This window comes from Cyclopterus lumpus, chromosome 15 (genome assembly GCF_009769545.1).
Source record: "Cyclopterus lumpus isolate fCycLum1 chromosome 15, fCycLum1.pri, whole genome shotgun sequence".
In the NCBI taxonomy this organism is placed as follows: Eukaryota; Metazoa; Chordata; class Actinopteri; order Perciformes; family Cyclopteridae; genus Cyclopterus; species Cyclopterus lumpus.
In genome coordinates this window covers 6,693,772-6,718,132 of record NC_046980.1, presented here as the reverse complement: position 1 = coordinate 6,718,132, position 24,361 = coordinate 6,693,772, and the positions used below count along the sequence as shown (strand labels likewise).

Here is a 24,361-nt window from a genome sequence, read left to right as displayed (position 1 = left end):
CCGTCTTTGCACCTGCATATCCTTCGATATACAAATGTGTTTACGGTATGTTTATGTTTTCTTCGCTTTTTGCGCACACACCCATATAACTGCGCGAAGTCTATTCGAGCAAGAGCCGACGTCATTAGGTGTAATGTGAGAACCGGCAGGTTCGGTTGACGCCTCGGCCTCCTGGAAACTGTCAAGCAAGGATTGGTTCAAACACACACACACACACACACGCGCACACATGCACACACACGCACAAATATATGAATAGATATATGGGCTGCACAAAAAACACACAGTTGTTATGCCTGTGTTAAACGATTGGCCGCGTTGAATTGTGCAATTGTACAACTACTTTGGACCTGTTGCTCGAGGTCTAGAAACAACTGGAAAATAAAAGGTTTAGTTTCCCCTCTTTTCTTCCACTTCTCTTTCACTCGTACTCACTTATTTAACTTTTTTTACTTGTACATTATCCGTGAAGCCTCCTTGTGTGACTGTACAACTTATCCAATGTTTTTATGGCTGCACAGTGCTCAGTATGCTTGCATTTTATTATTAACAAATATTGTGTGTGTGTGCGTGTAGGTGTGTGTGTGTGTGTAGGTGTGTGTGCGTGTGCGTGTGCACATGAGGGTGTGTAGGTCGTTCTTGCTGCACGAGGACAACGCTGGCTGCAGCCAATCCTAATCCCCCATTCATTTCCACAAGCAGTTGCTAAGGTTACAAATTACCTTTGGTGCTGGTAAGTGGTTTCTTTTATGACACTGGGCACCCTAATCCTTTTACTGAATACATATTTCATTTAGGATTAGCACAACAACGGATACAGTTGTTCTTAGAATATTCCAACTCCGGCTCTCTGTTTTGTTCATGCTCATCAGGCACACCGCTTGCATATCAACGGCCAAACTCCTTTAAATTAACTAAATAAATGAATAATTTCCATTTTTCAGCGCGCTCATTATTTTTCTAGAGTTGTGGAAGTCTGAAGGGAAGTACAACTCAATCCGGCAGGTCGTGTTAGATTGGTAACAACACAGCTATTACCTGGAAAACAATTGATTCGATCACATTATTCTCTTTTTCAAGTTTCCATGGTGATTGTCTTTTAACAGATGAGAACAATGCAGCCTGTTTATTCCCCTTAATCTCTCCCAACAGTTGACACACACTGATCTGTGGTGCTTTTGATTCAAGGCCGTAAGAAGATATAAACTACGTTCCCACCAGTGTGGAGATGCTCCATGACCTCAAATCTACATCTGAGCCACCGCACCAGGTATTTCCACAGTGTGAAGAAGAGTGTCATTGCATTGACATTTCACGCACCAGTCAACCCTCTTTCTGCTGAGGTGTGAGAGGATTGATCCTTAGCAAATAGAGTAGACGTAACTTTTATGATTTACTTATCTGCTAAAGAAATAAAAACAAAGTGCTAAATGGTTTACTCGATAGACAAAAGACAGTTTATTTCTAATGGCATATTTCAAACACAAAGGCAATTCAAAGGATGTCACAAGTCACGCAGACATTAAATAAGAAATACAGTGCAAATAAAACGAACTAACGGAATTAATTAGAACATTTTGGATAAAGGTCTGTGTGCTTGAGAATCAGTAGAAAACATGAATGCTTTTTATGTGGTTTTAAAGATCAGAGATGGGTCAATTCGTCTAACTCCTGAAAGTGAGTAACAAGTTATGTGCAGTATAATTGAACGCTGGGAACACGTAACAGAGAGGCTGAATGTCATCAAACCTAATACAAAAATGGACATTTTGCAGGAAAATCGTGGTATTTTAAACACAACATTTCTATGTTGGGACCTTGTTGTTGGCTGCAGCCAGAGAAGCTTTTGGGATTTTCGTCTGACGTGATTAGAATTTGTACCCGGTCCTATACTAATCTATTAAAAGGAGCCACTGACTGACTGGGATGCAGTGGTGGAAGAAATACATTTACTTAAGGTAAAGTATGTTCAGCAACATTTTCATAAAGCATCAAAAGTACTTACTTCTGATGTGACTGATATTTATTTTTCGTCACTGGGTTAGCAGCATTTTACCAGCTGGAGGAGCTACACGTTGACTTGATATGTTCTTAGTTTTGCCCAGTGGTTGACCCCATGCAAAGGGTCATGGATTTGCTGCTATATTTGTGAAATATTGGGTAATCTGAAGAGTAACTGCAGCCGCCATATTAATGTGGCGGAGCATGAAGTATTGTATTTTGTATTGAAATGTAACGAAGTATTAAGCTCCACGAAATTGTACTGAAGTAAAGTTGAATAGATGAAATGAGTTACTTGCGACAATGCTGCTCATCTTATTGAAGAGCTGACTATCTGCTCAACTAGCTGAAAAGAAAATACTGTATCGATAATTAGCTGCTCCTAACTAACTGGCTGAACGTCCGATGGGCATATTGACTGGCTGCCTGTCCGCCTGCCAAACTGACTGACTGGCTGACTATCGAGGCTTAGTCTTGCTATGCGGTGAGATCATCATCACTGGCAAGCACAACAAAAGACTGATGGGAAGAGGCTGTCAGCTTGTGTGTGCGTGTTGGTGTGTGTGTGTATGGTGGCGAGGGGTGCTGGGAGGGGGGTGTATAAGTGTGTGATGGCTTCATTCCTGTATCAACACAGTTCTCTCTGTGGATGAGTCAGTAGGCCAAGCCTGACCATCATCCTCTCTCATCTCTCTCTATCGCACACACATATAGACACACAGGAAATCACATCTCTCTCTCTCTCTCTCTCTCTCTCTCTCTCTCTCTCATACACACACTCACTCACACAATGTGGGCATGGGGGTGAAGTGGTGCTTGGAGGGAGTGAACTTGGGGTCAGGGATGAGAGATACAAGAGAGGGACAGATAGCACTTCTGTTGGAGACACTATGTTTCATTTTCAGCGTCTTCAACAGCTGATTCTGCCGACTAGTTCTGCCATTTCAAACAGTAGCGTCTCCTCTAAACTATTCATAAACTACTCTACATTTTACAATCATATCATAGTTTTGCATTTCCCAAAGCTGACGCTCTTCTCGCGCGTGGAGTAAAGAGAGCAGCAGAAAGAGAGAAGTGACAGGACGAGTGAAGCCCTTGTTAGGCAGGACACATGGGGGAAGGGATTTAGCGTAACACCCAGCTGTCTACCTGTCTGTCTGATTGAGGGGAAAGTGGGGTTTTCAGTGTAACACGGGGCCAATGTTCTCCTCTGTGGCGGGTAGAAGCATGCGTGTGTGTGTGTGTGTGTGTGTGTGTGTGTACTCTCGTTGCTCGCCTGGTCTCAGGGGCGCCATAGCAAGGAGGAGATAGGCAGTCGACCAACATTTCTCTCTCCTGTCTCCAGTCTAGATGTCTCTATAAGGACGAAAAGAGAAAGGGAGAGGATGAGAGACACTGAGAGAAACAGAGGCAACAACAACAACAACAACGACAAAACAGGCCCAGTCCACGCCAATGCAAATCGCCTGCACTGCACCTCTGTTCCTCTCTGTTGTTGCTGTGTGGTGAATCTCAATCACCTGCTTTGAGGATATATGACTTCTCCATCCTTTCTCTTCAGACGTTCTATCGCTTTATCTTTTCTCTCTGTTGTCATCCTGTCATTGTTTGAGTTTGAATCCTAGTTATGTTTAGGTTGCTTCATTTTGTCCATATTTAACCAAAGGGGTCACCACATAACCTTACACGACAGTGAAGTTTCTTTCAGGACATATTTGGTTGTGGGTGGTTTAAACATAAGAGATGCATAACACTTACTTCAGGTTGTAATTAGTGGTCTTCAAAGTATGAGCAAAATATTTTTATTTGTATGTTTTTATGTCGCCTGAAGTACAGTTTATAAAAATGTTTCTTGACTGTAATAAGATCATATTGTGCTACTAAACTGTCTTATTCAAACAAACAGCAAGGAAGGTATTAAAAGTGACATATATTCCTTCAGTGTTTTTCATAATATTTACAATTATCACATGACCTATAATTGGGTTTGCGTTGAGTTGCAGTTGTTTTGGAATTCTAATAAAAAATGCAAAGCTAGTTTATGGTGAACATATAGTGAATTATGGTCATACAGAGCTTTTGTAATGTGTGTGTGTGTGTGTTTGTATGTGTGTGTGTGTGTGTGTGTGTGTGTTCCATGTCAATTTTAAGTTACACACAATCCTGATTTTTCCAAATGCATCAATTCATGAGTTTGAATAGAAGTGACACCAGTTTGGTTTTAAAACAAGTTTTATTGTTTTTTGTTTTTAACAAATATGTAACTACAATAGAAACAAGTATTTCAAATTGTATATATGATTGTTTTCTCTCCTCATCTAGACAAAAACAAGTGTATGTTTAAATGTAAACTCCTATAGACTTAATATGCAAAAACAAGCTATGTATACGTTTAATAATCTACCACCATCTGCATGAAATAGAATAGCAATTATTAAAGGAAATGTTTATTGTTTCTTTTACATAAACGAATCCCTGTCTTTAATGATGAATACTTTTCGTGGAATGGCAAAAGAAGTAATCTAAATCACATGTAATTTCCATAATGGAGTAATTCTCATTACATTGGAGGCCTGAACAATGATGCAGGGGCAATTAAAAATGGTGGATAACCCACCTGACCTGCAGGCATTTATCCCTAATGAGATAATAATAATCTCCTCAGAAAAAAGAAAAAAAGCATTTACATCTATTTCATTTCAAAAACTTACATCACTGTCATGCTTTTTGAATATAGTGTGGATTCAAAGGGGCATAAGAGCATTTTGTTAATCATTGGAAAGTTCATTGACTTCTTTCTGAAAGTACAAATACAATTGATGATCAAACATAATCAAATAAAGGGCAAAACATAAAAGTGTAACCACTAAATTGAATTATAGTTCCAAAAAAAAAGAAAGAAAAGCACACCCTTGATGATTTGTAAGTATTAATCCTGATGATTGATTTAAACAATAATAATAATAATGTTTTTTTTTTTCCTTTTGATTATCATGCTAAATGCTATATAATAACCTTGAACAAAATCTTGGAGAGAAGACAAAAAAAAAAAAAGCAGTGTGAACTGCGACAGCCTTGAACATGAGAGCGTATAAATAGACACCAGGGTTCACACGTATGAACACAAAAGACTTCTCAGGGAGCCGAGGAGGGATGCAACGGGCTAAACTCGCCGGCAGCCCAGTGACGTGGTGAAATTGCTCGCTTTCCTGCCGGGGGAAGATTTAATAAACGCAGAAAAACAAACACGGTCTGTGCTGTGACGGGGTTGCTGCGGGGGTGAGAGGACGGCGGCCCACTGGACACATCCTCCTGGAGGAAGGAAGCGGCGTTGTGGAACAAGAAGAAGAAGAAGAAGAAGAAGAAGGAAAAAAAGCAAACAGGAGCCATGGACGGGTCTCTTTAACCCCGCCGTGAACCCGTGACCTTACCGTCCGACTACTTCCCATTACCTCTGCACGACATTTAGCCCACGTACCGCCGGGGGGGGGCTTGTTTGGGAGGGGGAGCTCGGGGAGCTGCGAGGGCGGCGGCGTGCTGTTCACGGAGGGGTCAAAAGGATGAAAACCACCGTGTTCACAGGGCAATTAGAAGGAGGCATGGCCGCTGGATACTCTGCGCAGCCACAGTCAAAAATGTCTTGCATTAAAAGTTTCTTCTTTTTTTTTTCCTTCTCCATTTTATCTCTTTTGAGGGGCGGATTTAAAAAAAAAAAAAAAGGTTCACAGCGGATCAGAAATAATGAATGAGTAGATACAATTCACATAAAGGAAAAAAAAGAGTTTTGTCTTTAGTGATTCAAAATGTTAGGTTAATACAACACGCAGTACAGCAAATGTGCATTATGATATACATATTGCTGTACAAGGAAAATATAAGAGTAACTTCAGTATTATGTATTAGAATAATCCCCTTCATGGCATGATCATATCCTATATGATAAAGCCATTAGAATGTTTGAGTTTTCGTTCGGTTGACAACTCAAAGTTTCTACTCCTGTAATATGCATGTGGTTCTCAAAAAGACACAATATTGTGATATAGAAATTACATTCCCACCTACAAATGTGCTAGATCAAACTCTCTGATGTTATATTGGCTCTTATACTCTCAATTTTTAAATTCAAAATATTTTTTTTTCTTAAAGGTGTTCTGTGTGGTTTATTGCTGTACTATATATATATATATATATATATATATATATATATATATATATATATATATATATATATATATATATAGTACTTTCAGATATTATCAGGTTGTCAGATATATATATATCTTAAATGTTGAAAGATAGTGGGTTAACTGAGTGGAAAGGTCGTGGTTGCTTAAGAAGGGAAATGAAGCGGCCACAGGAGACACGATGGAGGGCAGATCCACAACTGCAGCTGCCACACATGAATGTTTGATAAGCGGGCGGGATAATGGCTCCTTAAATCAGTCAAACATAAACATCTCCATCACGCTCTGACATCTGCCATCCAAAGCTAATAAATTGGACCTGAATAATGAATGTATACATTTACAATAATAAAGCAGAAATATCTCAACGTGTCATAAGCATGGGTGTGAGGCTTTGTTTTTGTTTTTATTATCATTATAGCATTACAGCATCAGTGGTCTGAGCATCACTTGGGGTCCTTTTTTTATTTTGTCTTCGCGTGTGAAGGCTGGACATGGCGGGTTACATGCAGGCTTCAGTGGTCTCAGCAGTGTGTGTGTGTGTGTGTGTGTGTGTGTGTGTGTGTGTGTGTGTGTGTGTGTGTGTGTGTGTCTGTGTGTGTGTGTGTGTGTGTGTGTGAGCCCCATGCGTACGAAAACATTATGGTTTCAATAGCAGGCAGTGGGTGTGCGTAGTGAGCGTATCTAACTTGATACTTAAACTATACTGTAAACCATTCAGAGGCAAAATACCCCTCAACGAGCAACAAGGAAATCACATGTTCAGCTGCAGGAGGAGATACAGCGGATGAAACACGCATTTAATAAACGTCTCGTTCGACAACGACATGACAGCATTTTGGAAATGTAATTGAAGACCTTTTTTCTCTTTGTAGTCGAACGTGCATCGAATTTTCCGAATTTTTCCTCCCCCCCCCCCCAAAAAAAAGTGTTTGAAATATTTCTGTCGTTTGGCTCTTTGGTTTGTACACTTTCTTAAAAAAAATCAATCGTTTACACATACAAGCCTTTCTGATTTACCAAGTATCCACATGGTGATTAATGGAAGCTGCAGTAATCTGAGAGAATGGGTTTCAGGGCTTTATGATTTTAAATGGAGCTACAATGACAGTAATAAGAACAATAATAATGATAACAATGCAGCATTATTATTATAATTTTTTTTGTACAACATTATTATTCTCAAAACGTGCAAACCTACAGCCAAATACATAATTAACATATCTTTTTTTTCTTTTCTTTACAGAGGGGGTCAAACTGTTGCTGACCTGTTGCACCTTTCCTTTCCTTCTACACCTGCACAGCAGCCCAGACGTCCGCTATTGATCCGGTGCGCCAAACGGAGGATGCGTGACACAAATCAGATTGGACTGGCGCTGCTCACCCGTGAATAACGGGCTCCTCAGCCGCCGCATCTCTCCGTTATTATCCTGTAAACTAATATGGAGTTACAGGACGGTTAGTTCCGGTCCTCGCCTCTGATTGGCTGCTGAGTCGAAGCCGCTGCGATGTGTTCTAGAAAAAAACACACACGCCTGAGAACCAACACGACACCGGAACCGATCCGTTGCCCGGCAACCTCCTTATTTGTTTTTATGTTGTCAAGGAAAACCAATTAGCCGGAAGCTTAATCAATTATCAAAAGATTGATGTTATTCATTTTGTGATGCCACGTTATGAGAGAACACATTTGGCTACATGAAAACCAACGAGGCCACTTACAGCAGCACTTTCTCCACACATTGCATTCGTTACTAAATTAATTATGACTGAATGGACGCAACATCACTATCTCACTTTTAAGAACATTTATTTGCGATTTGGTTCAGCACTGTAGCCTAAAACAGCCCAGCAGCAAGCCTAAAGGGGTCGGCATGGCGATACATATTGCCAAAAATGTTTAAAAAAAAAAAAGATTTCTAGAAAGATGTTTCGAGGGTTTTGGGACTTCTTGGTGAAACGTGATTCGTATAGAAAAACACATTGATTATAACATCGAGTTCATAATGACGTTCTGGGACTTTCCAGGTGTAAGGGTTGTCATTTAAATTAACTTCCACAGACACCCGGGGAGAACAGCGTTTTGCAGATTAAAGGTGGACACATCCCGTTAATATTAATATCTTTGAAGAGTGGTGTCTGTCTAGTTGGCAGAGTGAGTGAGATTAATTTGAAGTCCAGAAAAGTACAAGCTACAGTAAGTCGAACATACTAATATCAATAATACAAATATACATAATATCAATAATACAAATATACTTTTTTTTTTAAGTGCAATATAGGCCTACATATGACAGCTACAATTACCCAGAAAAACAATTTAGCCCTACATATTCCAACAATTATATGCTGCAGTGAAAACTGCGTGCAAATGGTCCAACCATAGCCTCTGTTTGCTACCTTCCTGCCTGCTCTGTGCAGGAATTGTTCTCCTGAACAATGATCGCGGCCGTGCAGGCCAACACTCACATGCACACTGAGCGGATATGACATGGCACACCTCTTTTACACTTCTTGCCAGTCTCAAACTTGACTCGGGGGTAAACGGGCAATCGAGTGGAGTAATGTCAAAAGCTGCAGTCAAGGAGGGAGGGATGGGGAAGGGGTGGAGGGAGGGAGAGAGAGAGAGAGAGAGGGAGAGAGAGAGAGAGAGAGAGAGAGAGAGAGAGAGAGAGAGAGAGAGAGAGAGACTGACGTCGGTTCTGTTCCTCGCGTGCCATGCAAACAACGCAACCAACAAAATGCGAGACAATGGCAGGATCGTGGGTGACACGGTGACTGTATAACCTTCACGCGGACACAGCAGAGAGGAAGAGAGAAGGGCACTCGATACGGATCTATAGATCCCTCACGCGAGTGGATTACAAAATAAAACCTCGACGGAGGCGTTTACCTGCGGAGGGAGAGAGGAGCTGCTGTGAGAGGAGTTAAAGGATCGGGACAAGCAGCGCAGTGCACGTGTTAACACTTTGTGACTGCAGCCATTTATGTTCATAATGGACTGCAGTCGGATCCCTATGAAATTAGTAATACCACCACAATAGTCTGTGTGACATACGTTTACTCAAGTATAACAGAAGTAATTATCAGTACGAATGTACTTAAACTTTCAAAAATTAAAGTGCTGATTATATCTAACTGTCAATTTCAGAGTTTAAACCCATTCTATCAATTATTGGGACGTTAATATTGGTACTTGATGTTTTAGGTCATCGACTATTTTAACTACTTTATAGGTTGTAAATAAAAACATAAAGGTGCATTATAGTTTATTCGTTCCACGTTTTGTAGTTAAATCTGAAGCAGCAAAATAACTATATTTAAAATATGGTAGTGGAGTTAAAACGTTTTTTAAAAAGTTCCCTCTTCAATTGTGTTAATATGAAGTATAAAGTAGCAAACAATGTAAATACTACACTCAAGTAGTGGGGTGATACACTTCCTTTCAACTACAGATATATGTTGAAAAGTAACTTTTCTATATTTCTTATCTTTATTATATGGAAATATATTTAGTCTGCTGGAAGAAGTATTTAGACAATAGCTTTGCCACAAGAATACTCCATAACAACCAAAAGGCTTGCATTCAAAGTTAGGTAAAGTATTGTATTGATAAAAAGCCGATGTGTAGTATGTAGTTACTGTACACGTTATGTTTTTTTCATTCACACCCTACTTCATGATCTACCATATCACTCTTAAATAAGAGTCTGTTTCACTAATGTAAAGGTCAGCTGTGGAGCACGTGGCCTGCCCATCAGCAGGCATGAACCCGGGTTAAAAGGGACCACGTGGCCTGGCTGTGCGGCCTACACTGTATGCATGCTGTCTGTGGTTCCTCCAACAATACTCAGCATATCAGGCGATATGTCAGCCACAGTAATTACGGCCTGTTAGCTCCTGTGACACCGGGCTCCAGGAGCATCCACAGCTCCTATCTGCATCTAAGAGCTGGGGGCGCCTAATCAGCCGTGACAGTCAAGTCCAAAACCGAGACACATTCTGTCAACATTTGTGCTGATGCAACCCGGGCCACCGTGTTGCCTCTCCGGAGTCCATGTGCACTGTGAGGCCCACACATACAGATGGGTGATGCACGGTGATTCTCTACGGGCTGGGCTCTTGACACAGAGAAAGTGGCGGTCTTATTTTTGCTCTTCAACAAAGCCTTGGAGGGGGGGGGGGGGTGGAAGGTGAGCATCGTATGTGAAGCTTGGGGGCATTATTCATTTCTCCGTCTCCAAATCAACTCATCTACCTGGAAGAGTGCACACGCGGCCTCCTCCAGCGCTGCAGCTCCGTGTCATGTAACGGTGCGGCTCTTTAACACGAGGGACCCGGCGACTGTAGGGTTAAACTGATGGCGAGAGCACGCGCGCATCTGATGTGGAGGTACCGGCGCATGATGGGTCGCTTTTAATAGCTGGCGGCCGGCTTATGTAAATTGACATAATGAAGGCAGAGAGAGTGCTATGAATTCAGAAGGCCGTAAGGGCGTGTCCACTCATTCATAACTGGACTCAAGTTATATTCAAGTAAGATTTCACTTCTAACTTCCTCCCAAAAATGTCGGTGGCAGCCACCTGTTTTAGAAATGATGACTGGCGGTGAGCGCGAGGCCAGACGAGCCTAATTGATTTTTAAGTGTCTCTGTGGGTTAGAAGAGTAAGAGGGGAGTCCACTTCAGGGATCCGCCAAACTCCTCCAGTTTGTACCTGAATTGAGGGGCAGTGATGTGTTGCTGATGCGGCTCAACAAGCCACACTGGGGGCCAGACGAGGGGTGGACGGAGGGGCCGGAGCCCGAGCCGAGCCGAGCCGAGCAGAGCCGAGCCGGGCTGGCCGTTGCGCTCTGGTGGGGGATGGAGGGTGATTATAAATGAACTTGCTTCTGCAGAGGCAATACGCTGGCATGTCAAGCATCATTCAGCCAACAATAGAAGACATATAAGGTTGATACAAACACCTCTCTCTCTCTCTCTGCCCTCTCTTACACTACTCTTTAACACCATGGGGAGTTTTAACACGTTTGACTTCCCAGTCTTAGGCCGTGTGCTAATTTACAGCACTTTATCACAACGTCTTATTGTTGTTCCATTATTAAAGATAAGGGGCTTATGACCACTGACCAAGCGTAGTTGGGAGTGAGGACGTGTGGGGTTGCTGCCAACGTCACATTCTTGTAAAGAGGTTATATGCACCACCCACCTTCATTGAACAAACACACACACACACACACACACACACACTAACAGGCATGTGTGCATGCATCATGGAGCCCAGGACATGCAGAGAGAAAAAGCGACTCTCCCCGAGTGAGCGGATGAAAGGGGGGAGAGGGAGGCCGTCCTGCAGCTCCACTCTTCCAAGGTCTCACACACAAGATCCGGGCGCACGGCTCCATTGAGTACGAGGAGGCTTTTTACATGGAGGTTCATTAGAAGTAACGAGTTGATACAAGGTAAATCTTAATGTTGAGGCGCCTTTCTCTACCGGCCCTGGGAGGAGCCCTCATTAACTGTCGCTAACAACCCGTGTAAATACACTGATTGGACAGCTCCGATACAAGCTCCCAGCCCTGCCAGGAAGTCCCCCTAATGAGACCACACAATAAAAACAATAAAAGAAAGGAGAGGTGGGGGGGAAGAGGGGGGGGGGGGGGGGGGGGGGGGGAGAGAGAGAGAGAGAGAGAGAGAGAGAGAGAGAGAGAGAGAGAGAGAGAGAGGAAAGAGAGAGGTGTTAACAACTTTTGTACAAGCTTTGGTAATAAAATTGGGCATCATTATGACAAAATTATCACACACAAAAAAATGTTATATTTCTTTCATTTCAAATGCAGGCATTGTTTTGTTTAGTGTATGCTCCATACGGACATATACACGCCGGGGTGACCTATTGCGCCTGAGCATACAAGTAGGCAACTGTTGACAGTTGGCACAGTAACCGACTTAATCGTTTGTCGCTTTGGGTCATTCAATCAAAGTAAATCATACGCAAAATGACATGCGTAATTTTAGCCTTCAAAGGGTTTGAAAAAAAAAAACAGCATTGCTTCTGCAGCAGTAGGTTATCTGAGAGCAAGAGATTATGCGCTGCAAAAAATATCAAAACACATCGTTCTTAATTTTATCATATTTATTCCGCTAATGCGATGAAATAATGTCTATTCTGGCGATGGCCATTTCAACAAATCTTACGCATTGCAATATATATATTTTTTTTTTCAGAAAGGTGTGCGAACATCTTAAAGCGAAACACAATCTGTCTCAAATGTTTTCCCCATACTTAATAATAAAATTGCACTGATCTAAAAAGTGATAATAAATGATCACTTGTCGTTGAGGTTTAACACTTTTTTCAGCCAGAATTATACATTTGTAAAATTGAGTGCAACGCTATGACTTGGTTACATTGATACTTCTTACAGTGTAGACACACTGAGTCTCGGTACACTGGCATGGCCAGCGTGGGATGGAGGGGGTTGTGCGCCCAGTCCCGACAGCAGCACACATCTGCTCTGCAAAACGCATCGATCTCCCCGGTGCTCGGTGAATAAAAAAAATAGCTTGACAAGGGTACACACCGGCTACACACCGAGCAATTTACGTCTTAAAAAAAAAAAAAAAAAACCCTATGAGCTTAACTATCATTTCATAAATATTCCTTAAAAAAAAGGGTCCGAAAAAAATAAAACGAGTCGTCGAGCATCGTGGTCGAAAAACGGGTCTGCTTAACTTACAGGATGCAGCGGTTGGATTTCCATCCCGATCTCGGAGAAATGAACCAGTGAAAAAGCAGTGGACCAGTAGTGGACCAGTGGCACGTCCAGTCCCGAGCTCGAATGGTGACAGTCCGCGTGCTGGACTCGGCTCACAGCTCTGCAGGGGACGAAGAAGAACAAGCAGAAGAAGAAGAAAAAAAAACCAAGAGCCAAAAGAAGAAAGGTACCTTCGGATATATGTTTGGGGAGAAAACACCAGCTTTCAATTACGCACATAAGAAGAAAGCAAAAACAATCTGGCAAGAGAATGATAATTAAATATATCATACGTTCAAAATTAAATGCAATGCGCAGCACGTGTGTATATGCATTCATATCCATAAAGAGGCCACTCAGACTTAAAGTGATACGGGAAATGAAAACAGTGATTTATTTGCTACGTACCCGTCGTTGCACTAAAGTGTGGTCTTGTGTATTGTAGAGATGAATCCAGGATGGAGTCTGTCCTGTGTTTGCCAGGGAGGGGTGTGCTGCCTTTTCTGGCCAGCCTCTACCAAACCGGGGTCAACGAGGGAGCAACAAATAAAACAAGACCCTTTTCTTTCGTGCCTTCTTTCTCTTTCCACTCTTACCTTTTACAGTCAACACCTTTTTTCTTCTTTCTTTCTCTCACCCGGTCCACTTCTCTCTCCCTCACATGACGTAACATCAGTTTTGTTTATTTGCTCCTCTTATTGGAACGGACTGATAATGAAAATTGGCAATTAACCAGCGATGATGGTGATATTCATTGTGGTGCAGCGAGAACGCGTTGGAGCTAAATAAATATCTGTCATATATATATATATACATATATATATATATATATATATATATATATATATATATATATATATATATATATATCAAAACACTTGATTTAAATACAAGTTTTTTTCCAAAACAAAGTTTGACAAAGTGATTCCCGATCAGCAATAACGTCACGCGGTGAAGAGGGGCGGCTTCTCTCGTCTGCTTGACCGACACAATATCGGTGTTTTTACAGTGCAGGCGGCTGTTTGTGTTGTCGCGTCTGGAGGTTTTTGGCTGTAAGTAAACGGAGAAGTCTCCATGTGCTTTCAGAGCTCTCGTCCCCCGCTGCTCGGAACATTCAGCAAGCCCTCGGATAAACACACAATTACGGCAGGTGAATAAACTTGTTTGGGGGGTGTTAATTACATGCTTAGCGTAAACAAAAGCCATGTAAAAGAATGTGAATTAGCACTGGCTCTTTCCCCCTCAATCCCCATTCAGGTTTTACATTTCACCTCTAGTCTTTTTTTTCTAGGAGTGATTTCCGAATTGCCTGCGAGGGCTACTCCCAAACAAGGCTCCTCCAAAACATAATGCTGGATAATACCTGCAGCCTGGGCTTGAATGGTGATCACCTAAATTGGTGAACCCAGTCAGGTAGGAGGCTTTGCATATTCGAAGTAGTGCTGCTAAGCCTGCACTCTCAACTGCATTTTGGGGTGTGCGTGCATGTGTGTGTGTGTGTGAGAGAGAGAGGGAGGAGGAGGAGGAGGGGGTATAGGCTGGGAGGTTAGTTTTAACACCAGCATGAAAATACCAGCCTTTACTTCCAGTCCACAGAGCTTTCCAACGGGACCAATTCAAGTGCCACTTGGAATTAGTTCTCCTGAGGTTCGTACAGCAGCGCAGTGGCACAGGTTTGGTGCACTACCCTATACCCCCTCACGCGCACAACCCCAAAAGACACGCACGAACCAAACGCCTGACCCTGCAATAGGATCATCACAACTCCTGCTCTGTATCACTATACACCTATGGATGTATGAAAGTGCCCTCTGTTGCCCAAAACACACCCATGCGTAAAAAAGTGCGTAAACTTGCGTAACTGCACCCTCGCACCTGCAGTTATGTCAGCTACGGTGAAACGCTGAACACACGCAGGTATAGCACTGACTACATGCATGTCCAGCTGGTCTACTCACTGTCCCTCCAAGCTTGAAGTCGGTGGTGTATCTGGCCAGCCCCGGAGAATGTGCAAATCTGAGAGAGGGAAGGAAAAGTTTTTGAATTCCTGAATGATTTTGTAGAAAGGCGGCTTAGGATCATTATGTCAGCTTTATTGAGGGCGGATTAAGCGGAGTCTAGATGCTACGCCTTGTACACGGCCCGTTCACAATGTGAGCACTGTTCGTGTTAGAGTGAACTCACACTATTTTAACACCCTATAAGCCCTGTCTAAATATGAAGCCGTGTTAGCCATAAACATGAAAATCACACCGCCGTGGCTACTGCTGTAAGCCGAGTCCTGTGACTGGATGTGGACATTGATCGTGTCCTAACCACTGGATCAAATACATGAAAACTGCTTTTATGTCGCCAAGAAGCTTTCATGTTGCCATTTGATTGTAATTCCAATACTAATGGTATTAATTAGAGGGCTGGACTATCACACAAAAACCCGTGATACATTGGTGGCATTAAAAGGGTGACGCCACTGCTAAATTAGTTTTTTTCAAACATGACACGCCATTATCTTTGTTTAATCAAACACAACGCTTCGCATCGATATTCACTTGGAACAATAAATTGTGTTGGTTGGAGAGGAGGCATGCGGGCAGGGGGCCAGGGCTGCGCCCAGCGTCCCGGAGGCAAAGGCCGGGGACAGCAGGAGGGGGAGCGGCATCACACGGCAGCCTTCACCCGGACGAGCACCCACCAAACACAAGAGTGACCACAGACACCAGCGAGCTCGCGTAAAGTCATGCTCAGACCGTGGCATAACATTGCGAAAATGCAATATATATATTTTAAAATCATCGACAGATCCAGGGCAAAAGAGTATGGGATCGTGACACAATGTTAAACAAAAAAAAACAAGCACATGGAAAGCGATAACTGGATGAAAAAGGAAAGACGCGGACGACCCTATGACGCCTTCCTTTCCCTCGCACCGAAATGAATGGACTGATTACAAAAAAGACATTTTAAAAAGTAGCTACTACAGGAAAAAAAATAACGTGCAAATTGACTCGCTTCAATTTAAAACGTGTATTCCGGAGTCGCAGTCATTGGTTGTCCATTTGTTACCCTTTTAAAGCTCCCTCTGCCTCCCTCCCTCCCTCCCCGTCTCTGCTAAGCATCTCCAGTCTATATATCTTCTTTAGCTTTAACGAGCCTCGTTAAGATCGCAATAATATTCCACCCTCTAATTGCTCATTCCATTCAGCAGATAGGCGAGCATTGGCTTGTGCCTGATGCGCGCGGTGCGGTGGGAGGGTTACTGTGCAGATCGGAGACTCCGATAACCCCCCGTGCGTGCTGCACAAGTGGTGAAAGCCTCGCGCTACGTACTGGCTAATGATTGGCACGCTTGACAGTGATTGGCAGGGCTGCCATGACAACGCTACAACGACACCAAGAAGACCAATAGAAAAGGGAAACAAAATGTTTCAATGCTACACTCAACGGCGGATTTAGGGGGGAGATATTATGAGGCTGGTGTCATTAGGCGATAGCCATTGAATCATTCAATCTTTTTTACTGGCCGTATTTTTTCGGTTTCACCTTTTTCTCGATAATTTTCTTTATCTCTCAGGTCATTTCCATGGTTTTCAGATCCCCTTTAGAGCTTTATCCCTCCCATTTCTTCCTGCCAAACTTCGCTGATCGCCCAGTGCTCCTGGCGAACAGCGCTCCCACCACCAGGTCTCCAGAAGACTTGTCCATGTTTCAGCTACCGACCCTCAACTTCTCCCCGGAGCAGGTGGCGAGCGTCTGCGAGACGCTGGAGGAGACCGGGGACATCGAGCGGCTGGGCCGTTTCCTCTGGTCGCTGCCTGTGGCTCCGGGAGCGTGCGAAGCGATCAACAAGCACGAGTCCATCCTGCGCGCCCGGGCCGTGGTGGCGTTCCACACGGGGAATTTCAGAGACCTCTACCACATCCTGGAGAACCACAAGTTCACCAAGGACTCGCACGGCAAACTGCAAGCCATGTGGCTGGAAGCACACTACCAGGAGGCCGAGAAGCTCCGCGGTCGTCCCCTCGGACCGGTCGATAAGTACCGGGTGCGGAAGAAGTTTCCGCTGCCTCGGACCATCTGGGACGGCGAGCAGAAGACGCACTGTTTCAAAGAGAGGACACGGAGCCTGCTGAGGGAGTGGTACCTTCAGGACCCGTATCCAAACCCCAGCAAGAAAAGGGAACTGGCTCAAGCCACTGGACTCACTCCTACACAGGTCGGAAACTGGTTTAAAAATCGGAGGCAACGAGACAGAGCCGCGGCGGCCAAAAACAGGTTGGTTTTTTAAAATATATATATTTTTATGGTTGCAGTCAAAACACAACAAAGTTTGTCTATAATGCCGAACACCAACAGGGGTAAAAGAACAGATTGTATTAATCGTGTAGTTGTGTTTACGGACAGAGACTGTGTAGGAAAAGGACGAGTCTGCCTGGCAGGGGGAGGGAGCAGGCTGCGGCGACATGTTTGTTATGAAGTGAAATCAGGATGAACACCGACGATACTATTCACGCTGCTTTAAATACCACACACGGTCTTTTAAAAATACTAAACGTTTTTTTTAATACATTTTGAAGAACTTCTATCAGACATTTTTAGCAAGTATGGAATTTTTTTGGGGCATTTTTACAACAACATATGGAATTATCAATAACACATTAAAACACTATACATGTTAAAACTCAAGTTAGTTGATCACACAACTTCAAATGATACAATAATAATACTATAATAACAAACTAGATTGCTGTTAAACCGACGAGGCGATTATTTGCTGTTAAACCGATGAGGCGATTATTGAGCAGTTTTCACATAAAAACTGCTTGTTTATGTTTTACGTAAGAGTGAAAGTACTGTAATAAATGACAAACATAATAAAAACGTGCTGCAACAATATATTTATATAACAATATATATGTGTATATATTTATATATATACATGTATATTATATTCAGATGATACTAATATAGCCTTATTAATTATACTATTCAGTAAAAGTAAAAGTATAAAATAAACTCGACTTGACATAATTAATAATATTTATTTAGCCAAAAGTTAAATAGTTGTATCTACACCATTAAATACATTTGAAATTGTAATGTTTTGCAAATTATTTTAAATATTGTTGTGTTTGCTAAAGCTATGTAATGGTTTATTTAAGCTGCACAGCGTATATAACATGTAACATGTACGATGGTGCATTTGTCATTTTAACATGTTACTTAGCATTGTTGGGACAGATTATCTCAAAGGATAATAAAGATATTATCGATATTACTTGACTAAAATAAGCGTGCGTATTAAAACGCATTTAAAGATAGGCTGTATTCATAACATTAAGTGTGGTATCATTCCATAGAAATGCTGTAATTGATTAGAAAATAACTCGGGAGAGAATATTAAGCCATATGAACACTATTCTAATCTTTTTGCTAAATGAAGAGATATATTTCCAGCCTGATATTATCCCGCCGCGATGGAGTTATTATCATGAGTGGATTGGAGATAAACATTTAGGATGATTGGAGTAACCTGGACCTCGACGTCACTCATTCATACACTTCCACTTCCATCAGACTGAAAACCATCTGTGTCAAAGCCTCACGATATTCTGCGTTTGGACCAAGACCTATATTTTATTCAACAAATAATAATAATAATAATAATAATAATAATAACGTGGTAATGAAACTGCAGAAGCTCGGGTTCTATTTCTTGTAAGATAAATAAAACTGTGCAGCACTGAAGGAAAATAACAACTTTAGAGCAAATGGCGAGGAACTACAAAATATCAACAGACTGCTGTAAAGAATGCCACCAAACTGTTTTTTTTTTTTTTAAAAGACCCCAGGTTGGATTAACATCTTAGTTTTCTGCAGTGACATGCAATTTAAAAGCCAGATTGGTGACATGCGCGTTGAACATGCCTACTTTTGTAGGAAAACAAAATAACTCATTGCATTTCTTCCAACATTTGGTAGTCTAAATAGTGCTGTGTTTTGTCCTCTGAAAGCTGGCTATTTGATAAAAGCATGCATGCATGGCTGGGGCGGCAGGGGGAAAGAAAGGCGAGTTTGAACCCCTATTTTGCAGGATGAGGAGGAGGGGACGGGGGACATTCTCAGGTCTAATTGCCATTTCTCTCATTTTTTTCCTTCTTTTTTTTCTCCCCTCCCCTCCTGGCTTCTTTTCTTCTCCAGGCTCCAACACCAAGCAATAGGACCGAGCGGTATGAGGTCCCTGTCAGAGGCCGGCCTCACCCCTCACAGCTCGGCAGAGTCGCCATCAACCGCGGCCAGTCCGACCACCAGCGTTTCCAGTATGGCAGAGAGAGTTGATACTGGGACGTCCATCCTGTCCGTCACATCCAGCGACTCGGAGTGCGATGTATGATACGCGGGGGAAAGAAAAAACACACACACACACACACACAAAAACAAACAAAAAGAGAAATATTTACAGGGAAAAATGGACCTGAGAGGAAGAAAAAAAAAAAAGACTTGTGAAATATCGCGGATGAAAAAAGGACCGATTGATATAAATATTAAAATAAAAAAGAGATAAAAGCACGTCGTTTTTTTAAATTTTTTTTTAATTAAAAAGCGCTTTCAACGGACCCACGCCTCCCCCTCCTCTTCATACCCCCACCACCACCGCCACCACCACCACCACCACCACCACTACTAGACTTGCATGATGTCTTTTTATTTTTTGTGTTTTGTTATCAGGGAGATTAACCTGAATGCAAGATTTTCCATCAGGAACATCGATCAGAGGGAATAAAAACAGATCGTCTTGGTGTCTTCGTCGCTTTTTTTTTTTTTTTGTCCTCATCTCCGTTTTAAGTCCTAATGATGATGATGATGATGATGATGATGATGATGATGACGGCGAAGCAGCCGCCATGCAGACAAGATGCAATCCTGTTTTTACTTTTGTTCATCAGACAATCATTTTAAGTCGTAAGCACCTTTTTAAATTCTGTCACTGCCTGTGTGGGGTACATGGTCAAAAAATGTCGAACGGAACCGTTTATGACTGTATCAGATTTTTATTTTCAAAATTTTATATTGAACTATGTATATCTCAAATAATGCGATCATTCTCCCGGTCTGTAATATACGTGTAGAAATATGCTTGTACATAATTAATGCTCTCTCCCCCGTCTCATCCTCTTTTCTATCCCTTCCTCACTTTTCTTGACTTGGTGTTCCTACATAAAATATTTGTCAAAACTTACAACTGAAGTGCTCTAGGCGTTTTTGTTGATTTTTGGCTGTGTTTTGGGGGAGGGGGGGGGGGGTGATAATGAGATATGTTACCAGTCACATTTATGCAAAGAGAAAAAAAAAGATAATGAAAAGTGGAATTGCTTGTTATTACTACATTGATTCAAGTTTGCAGCCCCCCCCCTCCCCCCCAACCCCCTCCCTCTCCTCTCTGCCGCCCCAGGGTCGCTCAAAGCGCTTATTTACATTAGCCTATTCAATGTTTCTTTCTTGCGTGGTTATTATGTTAATGTACCATACATTTCTAAATCAAATACAGTATTCAATTTGCTATACCTCTATGCATGATGTCTGTCTCTCCATCCGATTACGGATAAGGGCATTGATAAGTGGCTAAACACATGTTCATATTGGGTCATTATTGGATTGTGGGAGCATTAATGCTTGGCTTGGCTTATGCGTCCCCGGACCGGGCTGTGCACTCAGCGGGCTGAACTCACCTAAAGGAAGTTTGGCTTTTTTTTTTTTTTAATTTCCGGAACAGAGTAACTTATTCATCATATTGGTGTAAACTGTTTGGTCTTTTACGGTGACGAAACGCTGCATTAAAATGTTTTAGATTTTATTTTCCAGAAGTCATACTTTACCCCTTTTTTTCCTAAATTATCATTACACCCCTGTTTCTCATATGTGATGCAGGTAATATGTATATATATATATATATATATATATATATATATATATATATATATATATATATATATATATATATATATATATATATACGGCTGCCTCCGTATAGTCGACTGCACACATTCTGGCAAACGTCAACGTCATGCAGCACTTACAAATGTGAGTGCTATTTCCCCTTTTGTTTACCGTTGCTAGTGAATACAGAAATTAAGTAAACGCGCCATTAAATGGGCTAATCACGATGGGACTCCTCCCTGTCCCAATCTCCCATTGTGGCCCGCTGAAAAGAGCTTTTCTTCCTCGGACGAGAACCATTTCCCCCCTCCAAAAAAAAAAAAAAAAAGAAGAAAAAAAAAAGGCTTTCTCTCCTGCAAGTCCCTTTCCATCTAAATCCCCAACCAATTATGCTGCAGACTAGGGCCACATTCGATATAGGACACTGTTGCAGGAGCTATAGTTTTATGGTTGGATGGATGGAGACACTTAGTCGAAGATTCCTGCTTCCTAGAAGCAGCGCGGAGGATTTCCCCCTGCACGTATTAAACATGCGGGCAACTCTGTGAGACGCGCGGAGTGTTTTGCAACGGAAAAGTAGGACGCGGGGCTGCTGTTTGGCTCAGGGACTTTGACCACAGTGAAAAGCTGACATTTGATGATAATAACTGAAACTTTACTGTCTCCAAAAACAAGTGTAACACAAGTGCCGTGCAACATTGTAAAGGATGTTTACAAGTTTTTTTTTTTTTTTTTTTTTTACAGGATGTGAGGCAATTCATGTGCAAAGTCTGACAAGCTTGAATATTTGGCGGTGTGTGCGTGTGAATAAATGCGCATCAAAAGAGGCTAAAAGAGGATACTTTTTAACATTTATAGACCGTGCAAACAATTGTCACACAGTGGTGTGCCTTTCATTTGTTAATATAATGGATACAAGTTATTAACAAAGCAGGCAATGGGCACGGGTGTCTAAAAAAAGAAAAAGAAAAGAAAAAACAAACTTAATTTGAATCATATAGTAACTGTGGTTGAAAATAAGTGCTTTATTGTTGTAAAGTAAAATCCGCTCGGCCGAATTGGAGATCCAGTTTGACCAAAGTTATAAATATAGTAGACTGTGTAGATATACTTTAGATCTGACTATGCATTATGTTTTTCTCCTCCATAATGTGATCAGTCTCCACTGGATGAGATGTGCGCGTAAGCTATCTGCATGCACACGTCTCCCTCAGACGGATAGCAATCAACACACAAAAACAAGTGTGTCAAAAGCCTCATGCCCTGCGACTCAATGGGCCTGTGATCCTGAAATAACCGAGGTGCACACAAACGCAACGCTCAGCTCCCCGTCTGGCTGAAATAAACCGCCGCACTCATTGGCAGTCGATTGCAAATTAGGTAAATCTGTATCATATTTTAAACCCATTCCGGGTCTTAAATCGGCCTGCCAGAGACAGATAGGCCCTATCAAGAGCACCAAGGGGCCACGGCACCGCCGCACCACCAGACCCTTATCACCCCCCCACCCTACCCCCCTCCCTGCCTCTCCATTTACGCACTCCACAAGTTTTATTGGCAGCGACAAGTCCCGGCTATGATTGAGATTAAATTAATCGTAAACTGAAGAGCATTTTTATCGGCAAAGGAGGACACGAGGATTAGAGCTCTATCTGAGAGATGGAGCCACAGATTGGGGCCTCATGAATACAAAACAAGCCATGAATGGGCTTCATTTGCGCCACGTTATACGTCCATTATCCCAAGGCTGTGGAAACGCAGCGTAAACATGCCGATATAAACTTACATTATCAGTTGAGAGAAAAAATAATAATAAGCGTTGGTTTGAAAATAATGTGTACAAAAAAAAAAAGAAGTCAGCTAAAGATTGAAACTTTGCAATCACCTTTTTACACCCTTCATGTGTCCGTTATATACAAATAGTCTTTTCAAGAAGCATATTCATAGTGGGTTTTCCATAAATACAACAACAACCTATGTGTTATAAAGATAGGTATTAAACGCGATATGGATATGACACCAGAGACACATTAATATCAATATAGCATATTTATCGTAGTGGTGTTTCGAGTCTGGCTTGTTTAAACCATGTAAATGAGACGCACGAGGCCCGGCTGGAAACGTCTGGAGGCCGGAGAGGCAGCAGTAAAAAAAAAAGTGCTGGAAGTGTGAGTCTATCTGTTGCTGGCTGGGGTCATTAACAGTGGGGGAGCTCTTGTTCGTGATCTGTCAACTCAAATATGGATCACAAGACAAAGGAACTTAGCGAGGAGTAATCTCTGTGTGTGATACTTTCATGAGAGTAAACGAGAATGTGAGACAAGTGCGGCAACAATGGAGACTCGCATGTTTTTTTCTTTCTTTCTTCTTTCTCTTTTGCGCTTCCTGAAGGTGTTGGCCATGGTATCTGTGCTACAGCGCGTCTGTCAAACACGATTTGCAAGAGAGCGTCAACTACATGAAGATTAGATTTATTTAAATTTAAATGTGTATGACTTCCAGATTTAAAGTCAAAGCGATTTAAAGTTTTTTTAAGAGGAGAGAATCGGACGCGAATGCTCTTGTGAAAACAACAAATAATATTGTTTTGTTTGGATCGAGGGCGGTTTGCGCCGCGATGATCCGATTAGAGGTCACAGTTTACCTTCCTTTTCATTTCAAACCTCAACATCTTGTTTACCGAAGTTAATGCCGGCACTGTCAGTCCAACAAGAGGGAGGAGGAGGGGGATGGGGGGGGGGGGGGGGGGGGGGGGACTATTAAGCCGGAGTCTGACGGTGAGAAATACTTGCCCTGCCCTGTTTTTTCTCGGATTTCACCGGTTAACTGAACACAACTTTCCCATTGGTGTGTATTCATGCAGCACCCAAAGAGCACCGCTGCTCAGAGCTCCACCAGCGCGGCTGTGGCTGCAGCAATGAGCGGGGCCTTAGGACCAAACTTTGTGCTCTCGCTCTCCCTTCTTCAGTAGGTAAGACGCGGGGCTGCAGCATTCCTCCTATAACAGAGTGGCAATTTATACGAAGTTATAAGACCATGACCTGTTTCAGACGGACAGTTATTGTTCTCCTTTTGTGAAATATTAGCAGCAATTGGGCATCATTGTAAAGGTCAAAACAAGCGAGTCTGATTTAATTACACCTCATGTTTGCACCTGACCATCACCCCTGAATCACAATTAACTGCAACATATTTGGGATTACAGAATATAGTTGCAGCCTCTAACGTGATGTTAGTAATATTAAAGAGGCCATAAGAGCTTTAAAAAAAGAAAGAAGCACCATCAAAACTCAATGAACTCAACTGGAACGGGATCAAAGCTAATAGTGATGTGTGGATGGGGTTGGGACAAAAGTTGCATAATCTGGCGTGGTTGCCAACAGGTAAACGTCGCGAGACGTGTGACATTTAGACGTGTCCTATCATTTCGTTTTTACCAATGCCAGGCGCCATGCACCTGCTGCTTGTTGTCAACTGATCAACCC

General features: G+C 42.2%; 1 protein-coding gene across 1 annotated transcript; it reads left to right on the top strand.

Moving 5' to 3' along the window:
* The first annotated feature begins 16,302 nt into the window (after positions 1-16,302).
* six3a (SIX homeobox 3a) lies at positions 16,303-19,395 on the top strand. The gene is made up of 2 exons (XM_034552241.1): positions 16,303-17,213; positions 19,140-19,395. The coding sequence occupies exons 1-2, from the start codon at positions 16,522-16,524 to the stop codon at positions 19,330-19,332; spliced, it is 885 nt and encodes a 294-aa protein (XP_034408132.1). The 5' UTR covers positions 16,303-16,521; the 3' UTR covers positions 19,333-19,395.
* Positions 19,396-24,361: the final 4,966 nt, after the last annotated feature.